At 42.9% G+C, this 12,703-nt stretch overlaps 1 protein-coding gene across 5 annotated transcripts in view; it reads right to left on the bottom strand.

Annotated features, from left to right (window-relative positions):
* RUFY1 (RUN and FYVE domain containing 1) overlaps positions 1–12,703 on the bottom strand; it is a 49,359-nt gene that overhangs the window by 13,069 nt on the left and 23,587 nt on the right. For all 5 annotated transcript variants that reach the window (XM_058547825.1, XM_058547842.1, XM_058547834.1 and 2 more), the window contains 4 exons: positions 11,637–11,706; positions 9,119–9,220; positions 8,226–8,342; positions 7,235–7,402 (listed from right to left, as the gene is read on the bottom strand). In XM_058547825.1, coding sequence (XP_058403808.1) covers positions 7,235–7,402; positions 8,226–8,342; positions 9,119–9,220; positions 11,637–11,706 — 457 coding nt within the window. The remainder of the gene's footprint in view (positions 1–7,234; positions 7,403–8,225; positions 8,343–9,118; positions 9,221–11,636; positions 11,707–12,703) is intronic.

Raw genomic sequence — 12,703 nt, 5'->3', positions numbered from 1 at the left:
TAATTGTTCACCTTGTACGTTTATAACACTTTCAAGAGCGTTTCATTAGTTGCTGCTCCTCCCCAGAGCCCTGGAAGACAAAGGTCAACTGTCAAACCTTGGAGGCCTGGGTCAACCTCCCAGCTTTATCCACAGAAAGAAAGACAAAGAGAGAGGGAATGAAGTCTTTTGTTTTCCTCTACAAATGGTCCAGGCTCCTTTTTGAAAAGGAACGTCGAGTCAGATCTGACTCAGCGTTACTGAGCAGTTCTCACGTGCCAGGCACATCCACGAGTTCATCAGACCCTTGCAGGGTTCTTGTGGTGGGTGTGGTCTCAACTTCTCTGAGCAAGAGAGGGAGGCTCCGACAGAGAAAGCACGTGGGTGAAGGTTAGTGTGCAAATGAGGGACGGAGCTGGGTTCATACACCTGGGTGACTTTCTGAGGCTTTTAACCATGACAGATGCTGAGTGACCAGGAGGGAGCAAAAAAACACTATGTTCCTGTACGTCTACAAGAGACATTCTTAAAATAAAGGATACAGAAAGGCTGAAGACAGAAAGAAATCCTAATAAATTCCTAAGAAACACCATACAGACTGTAATCCTTGACCTTAATGTAATAAAATTAGGCATTAACAACAGAAGAAAATATCTAAAAACACTTCAGACCTGGAAACTACTAGCATATTACTAAAAAACTATTGAGCTACAAAAAATAAACCAGAAGAGAAATTATGAAATACTTAGAGCTAAAAGGCAATGAAAACACTATGCAATATCTCACTGTACTGAAGATGGCAGCGAGTGTAGACGCACCCTCATTCACACCACTAAGAAGGAAGAAACTACTACCTGAAACATGTCATGCCATTGACTATGAGATGCATCTGGAGTTCAGAGATGCTAAACTGTGAAAAATGTGCTTCTCAGATGAAATACTTTTGTCAAAATTGGAGGGACAAAGCTAAAGCAGTACTTGTGGGTAATTTTTAACTTTAAATAAAATTTTTTTATGAAATAAAAAAAGATAAAACAGATAAGCTAAGCATGCATTTCAGAAGTTGAAAAGAAGCTACAGGGCTGGCCCCGTGGCTTAGTGGTTAAGTGCGCGTGCTCCGCTACTGGCGGCCCGGGGTTCGGATCCTGGGCGTGCACCGACGCACCGCTTCTCTGGCCCTGCTGAGGCCGCGTCCCACATACACCAACTAGAAGGATGTGCAGCTATGACATACAACTATCTACTGGGGCTTTGGGGAAAAATAAATAAATAAATAAAATTATAAAAAAAAAAAAAAGAAGAAGCTACAGAGTAAACCTCAAAAAATAAAGAGGAACATAATAAAAAGGAGGGTAGAAATCAATGACATAAGGAACAACAATAATAAACAAAAAATATTAGGAAAAAAAGCTGCTTCTTTGAAAAGATTATTGAAACAGACATACCACTGACAAGACTGAATAAGTAAAAAAGACAGAAAATGCAAACAGATTGAAATGAGATTGAATGAATTGCAAATGAACTGAATGAAAAAGATTAAAAAATTTTATAAAATAATATTATAAACAACTATGAGCTAAAACATTTGAAAACTTAAAATAAGATACATTTTTGGAAAAAATATAAAAATATACCAAAACTGGCATGAGAAGACGTAGAAAACATGAATAGGCCAGTAAGCATTCAATACATTGAAATATTATCAGAGTCTCTCTGCCCAAGAGCCCAGCCCAGACGAATGTGACAACAGAGGTGGGCTCTCAGAACTTTCTGAGAACAGACACTGCCATCTCCTACGAGTTATTCCAGAGAAAGAGAGCAGGAAAGCTGCTTTTATAATGCCAGTCCAACCTTGATTTTGAAGCCAGAAAAGGTTAGTAAAAGGAAAGAAAATTAGAGATCCATCTCATATAAACACATATCATGATATAAAACATTAGCTAACTGAATCAAGAGAATATTTAAATATATCGTAACCAAGTAGGACTCTAGGAATGTAAATCTATCAATATAAATCATAACATAAATAAGGGAGAAAAAGAACATGATTAGCACAATAAAAAAAAATGCAAAGAAAAAGCATTTAATAAAGTTCAACACTCATTTATGATAAAACTTCTCAGCAAAAAGAACTAGAAGGGAACTTTCTGAACTCAGTAAAGATGATACACCAAACACGTAACAAGCATTGTACTTAATGCAGAGACTTATAGATGCACTCCTTTTAAGACCAGGATCAAAGTTTGCTCACCATTTCTACTACCGTTTAATGTAGTCTCGGAGGCTCTGGCCAAAGAAACAAAGAAGAAATAAGAAGTCCAAAATTGAGAGTGGAGAGATTAACTGTCTTCCTTTGCCTGCACGATCAGCGACGTCTAAACCCCCAGGATGAAGAGACAAACTACGAGACTGCGTGTAGCGCAGGCTGTCAGACCGCGCTCCACCAGCAGGCCTGATCGAGGAGGCAGACACACAGGGCACCAGGCACACCAGTAACAAGAATGACACAGACCCAGGAATTCAGCGGGAGAAAAGGCAAGACCCTTATCGGGTAAAAAGGACCAACAAAGAGAAAAAAGAACGCCTGGATAAACGAAGAGCTACCCCATGCTCTTGGATAGAATGACTTCATACTCTACGGAGGTCAATTTTTTCTCAAATTAATGTATAAATTTAGTGTAATCTCCATTTACGAAATTCAGCTGGATTTTTCAAACAGAAATTTATAAACTTATTATAAAACTTTTATCAAGAATAAAGGTTTACAGGGCCGGCTCCGTGGCTTAGTGGTTAAGAGCAGGCGCTCTGCTGCTGGCGGCCCGGGTTCGGATCCTGGGCGCGTACTGACGCACCGCTTCTCCAGTCATGCTGAGGCCACGTCCCACATACAGCAACTAGAAGGATGTGCAGCTATGACATACAACTATCTACTGGGGCTTTGGGGGAAAAAAATAAATAAATAAAGTTAAAAAAGAATAAAGGTTTACAAATAGATAAGTCAACCTTAAAAAAAAAAGAGGGGAAAAAAAGGGCAAGGAGGGCAGGCTTGACCTATGTAATGGGTTGAGTTGTGTCCCTCCCAGTTCTGTAAGTTGAAGTCCTAACCCCCAGTACCACACAATGTGACCTTATTTGGAAAAAGGGTCACTGCAGACCTAATTAGTTAAGATGAGGTCACAGTGGAGTAGGGTGGGCCCTATCCAACATGACTGGTGCCTTATAGAAGGAGGAACTTGCACCAGACACGAACACAGGGAGAAGGCCCCGTGGAGATGGCAGCAGAGACACGGTGATAACTTCTCCAAGTGAAGGAGCGCCAAAGATGGCCAGCAACCACCGGAGCAGGGTGCGGATGGGACAGCTTCTCCCTCACGGCCTTCAGAAGGAGCCAGCCCCGCAGACACCTTCATCTGGGACTTTTGGCCTCCAGAACTGTGCCACTGTATATTTCTGCTAAGCCATTCAGTCTGTGTTAATTTGTTACAGCAGCCCTAGCAAACATACAACCAACCAGACATTAAAACATACTACAAAGCTATGGTCATTAAAACAAATAGACAATCAAGGAGATAGAGGCCTAGAGACAGTTCCATTTTATATAAGAACTTGGTAAGTGAAAAAGGCAGCACCACATATCAATGAGAAAAGAACGGATTAGCTTTTAAATGGCTTACTATATTGAGAAAAATAAAACTGGATCCCTAAGTAAGGCCACATACAAAGGTTAACTTTCTATACCTTAAAAACCTAAATGGAAAGGTCTATAAAAGCAGTGTAGAATATCTTTGACATCTCGGCTTGAGAAAGGGCTTCTAAAACCAACCCCCAAAACTGCAAACCATAATGTGAAAAGTCAGCACACTTGATTACATCAAAAATAAGGAAGTAAGGATACTAGACGACAGACTGGGAGGAGACAGTTACAACACATAAACCAATAGGGGACTAATGTTTAGACTATACCTGGAATTACTACTAATCACGAGGAAAAGATACGAAAGTCAAAGAGAAAAGGACAAAAAATGTGAACGGCCACGTCATAAAGAGGAAACATACATGGCTCACCAACACGTGAAGGGGTGCTCAAACTTACTGGACTGAGGAACAAGCACTAAAACCACTCCACACTCACAACACAGGCACCACCAGACCCGCTGGAGGGGCGTGAGCTGGTGCAGCCCTTCCGGAAGCAACCTGGCTGGTCTTGTGCAAACCAAGGACACAGAACAAGTGTCTGACCACAGGGCAAGTCAACCATGCTGGCCAGAGAGACTCTCCCAGGTCCAGGGGGAGATGTGGACATGCGCCGCAGGTGTTCCTTGTGCTGGTGGACTGGAGGGAAACTGTCGTCCATCACGGAGGAATGGGCAGGAGGACAAGGGGTGCAGACACTAGGAGACTCAACTGTACTCACAAGCCAAAACCAGATATGTGCACAGATGAATGCAGTGCTGGGAGGAAAACGTGAGGAGCACACTGAGACCCACAGCACACACCAGTTCAGAAACTAAAATTCACATACTCAAAATGATACGACATGTTTTATAATGACAAATATAAATAAAAAGAGAAACACTGTAGATTATTGGCCTAGAGGAAAGAGGATGGGAGTGGGGATGGAGGATACAAGGAGATAAAGAAAGAGAACCAGAGAGGCGTTTTATTACAGTGGGCCCTGCCTGAGGGACACCGCCGACTCTACCTTCTGTCTCTGCAGCCCGGAGGGTAGAAGGGTGTGAAGGGAAAACAGGCTGAGAGAATTCCAGCAGGACCAGGGAGGGCTGTGGGGCGTGGAGCCGCCACAGGAAAGCTAACGTGTACAGCACTGACTCAGCAGTCAGGGGTTTGGCACCGTCAAAGCAGATGTTACAAGCTGGAAAGCTGGTGACCCTTACTAGTTACGGCAAACAGTTAGGAAAACTGTCACCTGCCCAAACTTGTAAAACAGAATCCATGCCAATCACGCCAGAGCTCCAGAATGCCGGTACGTGCGGTGGGGCCTCCTGTTTGGACAGGTGCTGTAAGCAAGGGGTCTGCAGAGAGATGGAGAGGAAGAGAGTCCAAAGGTAGGGGCCTCGCAGAGTAGAAAAGCCAACTGGTTCTGGACCCTGAAATAAGTGAGAGAAGACTGAAGACTGGGCAGTGAAGGCCCTTGGATGTCCTGCAGTGAAGATTAGACCGGGGTGCCTCCCTCACACCTCGACCTGTTGTCTCAGATGGCCGCCATTAATATGAGGGAGAGAGACCGACAGAGCAAAGAAATGAAGCAGGCATTCAGAACTGTGTTTAATAAATAAACTAACTGGTCACTGACACACGGATTGAGTGGAAATGAACAGACCAGAGGCTGTGACCAAGAGAACTGTACTGTCAAAGAAACCATGAATCAGGCCTGAAAAATATCTGTGACTATTTGATCCCTAACACAACCCCCAGGCCCCCAAACTGATACCAGCAAGAAGCTGTCCGTGAAGGCTGTGTAGCTGCCAGGAGGGCCACACTCCCTCAGAGCCCACTCTAACGTGCCATAGATGACAGTGGACCTTCCAGGGGCCATGAAGGTCAGCTGACAAAGAAGTTCTTTGGAAGGCAGAAGCAGGGTAGCCAGATGTGCTGAGAAATGGAGGCCCCTGCCCACTGGGCAGCCTTCACACTTCCTGCCTAGAGGATGCAATGACCACCATGGGCTGTTTCCTTGGTTTCCCCTTTCCAAACAGCGTTTTCTCCTGTGCTCTACCATTTTATTCTGGGCAGGACAGGTTAATGTGAGAAAGATGGCAGGTCTTCTGGTTTGAACACAGGCCATGTGGGCTTGATGGAGGGTGCTGCCCATCCCCCAGGGGTTTCAGCCTGGGAGGATGCAGGGACTAGATGGGACTTTGGGTAGCTCTGTGGGGCTGACTGTGGTAGAGACACTACGTCTACTCATCCTCTTCTCCCCTTCAGCAGGGTGTAGCCCAGAAATGACAGGCGTGGCCATGCTGACCAGCCCGTTTCTGTGCAATCGAACGGAGTGATGTGTGCAACTTCTGTCTCACTGCTTGAGAAGAAATCCTGGCTCTGGACTTTTGCTTTTCTCCCTCCTTCCATTGGCAAGAACGGTGACAACTCGAGTGGCCTTGAGAGCTGGAGCTGGACCTGGCATAGCCTGGGTCCCTGAATGACTGTGGGGAGCCAAACTGCTGGTCTGAGATGCTCTCCTTGGAACTATGACACAACAGAAATACAACTTCCATATTTTTAAGCCACTCTATCTTAGGGTCTGCGAAGTTATTATAGCAGTTTTCCCTAACGTGCATTAACATTATGTCTATATACTGACCAAAACCAGAAGAAACCACGAAAAAATTAAAATAGATAATTTGTTAGGAGAGTGAAGCTATTTTCCTCCTTTTCTCTTTTGCTTTACTTCAATTTCATTGTTGCTTTTATAACAATATTGATCATATAATAGTTTAAAAAAGGAGAAATAACAGTTTATTAGTACTGTGTGTCCTCACATTATCTTTGACACAGATATTACTGCAAGTGAGACCGACCCCACATCTATGCACAATGAAGTGGGACTGTTTTGTCAATAAAACAGGAAACAGACCTTCAAAAAAAGAAAAGCTTTGAGAAGGACACAGAATGGTGTCCTTCTGAGCAAGGAAGCTTTATAATTTTAGATGCTATCTTTCAAACTCTGGCATGATGGATTCTTTCTGGCTAGCTCTCCTTGACCACTCTGAAATGACAGGAGAGGCGGCAGCTAGCTGTGCGGCCTTGAGACTCAGCAAGACGTATGTAACGGCAAAGCCTGGAAAGACAATACTGTACCAGCTTATATCCTTCATCCACTTCTCCACTTCTCTGGGCAAACAATTAGTCACCAAAGTAGAGGGAGACAGACAGTAGGGAGACAGTGAAGGTACAGCAGGCCAAGTTCGGGTTTGGATTCAAAGGACACAGTTCAGTTCTCAGCTCTATTTATTAGCTGTGCCACCAGGGGCATGTGATTTAGCCCCTCGGTTCTGCCTTGTCACTTACATTTTCCCCCATTTTAAAAACTTTTCTCAGCAATTGGGAGGCTCAAAGAAAATAAATGCAATGACACATACTAGGGCCAAGGACCAGGTCTGACTTCACAGAGGTGTCTCTTCTCTGCTTCTGCAGGAAGAATGATTGGACTGAAAGGCAGCGTGTGACAAGCTCTATCGCTGTAGACAAGCAGCAGAAAACCAGCTTGTGACATGGACACAAAGCCAATTCCCACCTGAACTTTGTGAAACATCTGTAAATTAATCGCTTTGACTTCTTCCAGCTGCTGGCGGAGGGCGACCAGAGTGTCCTGCTTCTCATGGGTGTCCTTTTCTAGTAACTTCATCGCAATTTCCATTTCGGTTTTCATTCCAATTTGTAACTCCAGTTCTTTTTCTAGTTCCTTAAAAAGATATTAACAAGGAAAATATTATGAAAGTAGATCACAGAAATGTATTTAACTGAGGTTCTATCTTGGTCAATGTCTAAAATACAAACTGAAGGTCAGAATAGGTTGAAGAGATTTAGAAAAGTCTGTCTGGAGCATAACTGGATTAAGTTTTTCCCTTTTTCTCATTTTACAATGAAAACTGGCTCTGCATCAAGTCAACAGAAAGCTGATGGCTGGCAATATGAGCCGAGAGTTTTAGCAACCGTGTTCTTTAAACCCCAAGATCAGAACACGTGGTCTGAAAGCAAGTCTGTCTCGTGTTTGAGTGCTAGAGGAGAGTTGATGTTGCAACGTTAGAATTTCTGGAATGGTTTGCTAGTTTATGGCAACAAAGGTGCAACCATTCTGAAATGGTTCTGTCCTGGATAATTCAGGACACACGTTCCCCACATCCATGCAAAGAAGCAAAGAAATGAAGCAGGCACAAGAGCTGTTTAATAAAAAACACCAGTCACTGGCATGTAGAGTGGGTAGAGTGGGTAGAAATACACAGACCAGAGGTTGTGATGGAGGGAACTGTATTGTCAAAGAAACTACGAGTCTGGTCTCACAGCGATCCCTGAAAAACGTCTACAAAATTGGAAAAAAATATAAGCGACAATACAGAACTGAGTGGTAAAAACAGCCTTTTTTTTTTTAAAAAAAGGACAATTTCTAACTTTGCATGAGTGTCAGCAGTTTTCAGGTTTGAGCACGTATGTGAAAAGTGCTGAAAGAAATAACTTAGAGGGCTATGGGGACTCCTTTCTAAAGACACCCAGGCGTGCACACTCACCAGACGGACCTTCTTCTCCTCCTTCAGCTGCTTCCACACATCACTATACATTTCATCCAGACCTTGCCGGGTTTGCTTGTAAGTCTCCAGCTCAACTTTTGTATCCTGTTTTGTTATCTGTATCAAACAAGAACAACAAGAGGAATGGTTTGTTTATGAAAGCAAGCTAACTACAAAGTATTTTAAAATATACCATGATTTTAAAAAAATGTAGCATAATTTTTATTTTTTAAAAATAGAGAAAGGTTAAAACTTGAAAGATATTCTGAAATATCTCTGAATTTGAAGGATGAGAGTAGGCCAACAGATTTTTTAAAAGAAAAGTTAGGTTCAGAAAACAGTTTATATTTCATTTTCTTTAAAACGAACAATTGTTAGTGGGAAGGGCCCCCATTGAATCCATTATTCAGTATTTATTGAGCATGTGTTTAGCACTAGGTGAATTTCCAGATGAATCAGCTATGGTCTCTACCCTCAAGTCATCAGGCGAGAAAGCTGCAAGCCAGCAAGTCTACAAAACAGCAAATGGATTCTATAAAGGAGGGAGGTGCAAAGCGTACGGGAACACAAGAGAAGGAGGGCCCCGGCCCAGCGATGGTGCCAGGGATGGCATCAGAGGACCTGGCATACGAGCAGAAGTTGAAGAATGAACAGGAACTTTCAAGTGCAAAGGCCCAGAGGCATGTGAACAGTGGGCTTGGGAATCCCCAAGTGGTCCTGGTGGCCTGAGAGTGACATGGGAGGGTACAGCAGCCGGAGGCACTGTCTGACACGAAACAAGGCGTCTTTACATGTTCTGAGGACTGGGTCATTATTAAACTATGCGCTGGAGACTTGTGATGGACATGTGTGTGTGAGAATCAGGCTGTCCAACTGTGAAGTCAATTTCTCACCTCTACGCTCTTTTCACTTCTTTCACGAATCAATTCATTTTGTTCTCTTAATTGTTTCTGTTCTTCTTGAAGTGAACAAATCCGGTCTGTTGCAGCTGAAAGCTGATTAAGAAAGATTTTTATACTTAACATCAAAATGAATCTTACTGTTCAAATTAAAATCTAACATTTGGCATCTTCACAATTGACAATGTATTTTCACATATTTGATATTTTATTTTCTTGTTTTGAATAGGTAATAAATACATTCACATGGTTCAAAATTCCAAAGATATAAAAATGTATATAGTAAAATCTCTCTCCCACCCCTCCCCTCCCCAAATTTTCTCCTTTTACAAAAATGATAGCATATTACTTAACGTGGACAAAGATTTATGGACACAAAACATTAGAAACAGCCTGATGTCCAATATTAGAGAAATGGTTTAATAAATTACAGAGGAAGCAGAAAACAGAAATATGTAGTTATCAAAATGTTTACAAAAGCTTTTAATGACTTGAGAACATATTTATGATATAATACTAAGAGGGAAATAAAGCAGGTTATGCAGTATGTTCTCACCTCTAATTAAAAAAAAAACCTCAACTATGTTAAAAACGCTTAAGAAAAGATGGGCACTATATAGACCAAATGATAAAAATAGCTGTCACTTAGCCAAGGGATTATGGGCTATTTTCTGATTCTTCATTCTTTCCAGTTTTTCTAGCCAATGAACAAAAGGATATTTTACCATTAGAGGGAGAATTAAAGAATTCTGGGGGAGGAATCACAACCAAGCCATTAAAGATGTGTCAGAGGAAGACACTTTCTCTCCTTCAAGGAGTTATCATAGCTTAGGGAAAAGTATACAGCAGCAGGGTGCCTTCACAGCCCTGCGAGGAGAGGCTGTGGGAGAGGCAAGGCAGAGGGCACACAGTACCCGGCCCCCCCGATCCCACTTCTGCACACAGCCTGGAGAGAAAGGACGAAGGAGGAGACGTGTCCTTGGTTCGTGGCTGTGCTCGTAGCATCATTCACTCATGGGGGGCCTTGAACACTCATCTCTTCACCTCCTCTTGGTCAGCAGCATCTAAGTCCACTTAGACTCGGAACCCAGGACTAGGGTTTCTAAACACAGCTGCTGTGCCCAGATAAGAAACTTCAAGGCTTTAAAGAAGGCCTTCCTACAACGGAAGAAACAGGCAAAAACCACAAGCTAATTCCCATCCCACTCTCTGAGGACACAGAGAGCACACCCTGAAGAGAGGTATGCTTTTCTCTAAAGCTCATTTTCTATTACAATCATTTGCCTTTGAAGAAAAATAACTTTGTTTAGTTTCAAAAGCTAAATCAGACCTTCACTCAAAGCATTCTGCCTTGTCTGGGAGAACAAAGAGTGAACCTGCTTGTTCTAAAATCGACCAGTGTCTCTTGGGTGTGAGCCTCCACACACCTGTGCTGTTCGGCACATTCCTATGATATTAATCTAATTTAATCTTTACTGTAAAGCATGGCTTATCATCCAATTTGGAGGTGAGAAGAGTGAGGCTCAAAGACTCTCGCCCGAAGGTCCCCGCCCAGGGAGTGCGAGCCTCCAGTTCTAAGTGAGGTCAGGTCTCCCCGGGACACCATCGACGAATGCCACCTTTGAATTTCCTGCTCCTCACACAAAGCTGAGCTCCTCTCCTGAAGCTTTCCAGAGCTGGCCCTTCAGGAGACAGCAGTTGGTTTAAAGTGAGCCTTAAACTGGGTCCTTTATTACAAAGGCATGCTCTGTGACTCTCCTTTTGGCTGTAACCTGCCTCCACACTGTGGGGCCTTCACTCTCCGCCCCCTCACAGCCCTCTTCCTTCCCAGTGAGAGCAGCCAGGGACCACTACCTGTGGAAAGCCTCAGTAAGGCTGAGCAACCCCCCTCCTGCTAACAGGAGACAAGATGTGTCCACCAAGGAGACTGCCGGGCAGCTGGCAGCAAGCTGTCTTCCTCGGCCTCAGCCCTCCTTCTTCCTGTCCTTTCATCCTCTCTCTTCCTAGTGAGAAAGCAGAGAAAGACCACACTGTGGGGAGACTGGTTCCATGCTCCTGAGAGGCCGAAACACAGAAGGGGTAGGCTACGGTACTTTTACCTCTAACAGAGTCTGTGCCTTCCTGGCAGCGGGGAGACATACTACATCATAGCAAAGGTGGGAACAGAGGAAGAGAACAGCATGTTCACAACAGGAGCTGGGCTTTTCTAATGAGGACTTGTCTTCTACTAGATTACTGTGAGGAAATAAAAACTAAGTCACCTAGAACCGGCTCATGATCAGCCGCACTGGGAGCCAGAGCCAGAGCAAAACACAGACATTCCGAGGATGCAAAATTCTGAGAATGCCTGTCACACGTGCAGCCCTACCCAAGGTCAGCAATTCCCATTCTTACAGCGAGACGCTCTGGTCAGATATACCAACCACCACTTCTCTCTGGTCAGATATACCAACCACATCACTTCTCTTAAACTTGGGTCACTCTGTTTTAAGAATTTCAATAAGTTACAAACCTCTTCTTGAAGCTTTGAATTAGTCTTTTCCAAGCCATCTATCTTGGTTTGAAGATCCCCAACTGTGCAGCTATAGAAAATAAAATATTAAGTAAATGTGAACTTATAAAAGCTGACTGTTTTCCCCACCGATAAACAATGAGAATAGAGATTCCTAGACTTCCTGTAGGAAATGCAGGGTCAAAGGGTCTCCAATAAACTCAGAGATGAGGATTCTGAATATTCTAAATATATGTGTGTGTGGCTATCATTTATAGAAAGTTTTCAATATTTTCTCCCCAAAACATGCTACCCATTTCTTTTTTAGCCAACTGGAAAGAAAACAGTTTTTTCCACAACACAATAGATGGGAACCAAAATGTGTTGGCAGTCATACATCTAAAGTAATATTCACAACAAGATATTGGTACTTTTGGGTAGTAGGATCAAAGGTGATTTTAAAATCTTTTTTATACTTTGCCCCATTTTTCAAATATTCTTTAAGTAATATGTACTACTTTCATACTGAAAAATATGTAAAAAGCTAATGAATACTTGATAAACGACAATAATCATAATAACCACAACAATAACAGTAGGGACTTTCTTTTTGGATGACGTGCCAGGCCCTATTTGTTCAAGGCACTTTAAATGCATCAACTCATATCATCCTCCCCACAATTCTGTGAGGTAAATCTTATTGTTCACGTGTTTTACAGACGAGGGAACCATAACTCTGCACTGAAAAACTCACTCAGTGTCACACCCCTAGAAGTGGAGCCAGGATCTGAGCCCAGGGGGTCTGGCTCCAGAGCCTGTCCCTTTAGGCAAGGGGCCCTATTGCCAAAAATGGTGCCCTTGCAGTGAGGGGGACTAAAAAACAAACCCGGCAAGGCTAATGAGTCAAGGCGCAAGCACTGGGTGGGAAAATAAAATATAATGACACAAAATGAAAAAGGGAACCAAACAAAAGATATGGAGGGAATGAAAAGTTTTAAGAGTACACAATTTCCAATTCTATACCAACTGTATAAGTTAGAAAAATCAACGAAATTTACACTTTTCTTATAAAACATTAATTACCAAAA

This window comes from Diceros bicornis, chromosome 1, assembly GCF_020826845.1.
Source record: "Diceros bicornis minor isolate mBicDic1 chromosome 1, mDicBic1.mat.cur, whole genome shotgun sequence".
Lineage (NCBI taxonomy): Eukaryota > Metazoa > Chordata > Mammalia > Perissodactyla > Rhinocerotidae > Diceros > Diceros bicornis.
The sequence above is the reverse complement of the archived record's forward strand: the minus strand, read 5'-3'. Positions and strand labels throughout refer to the sequence as shown.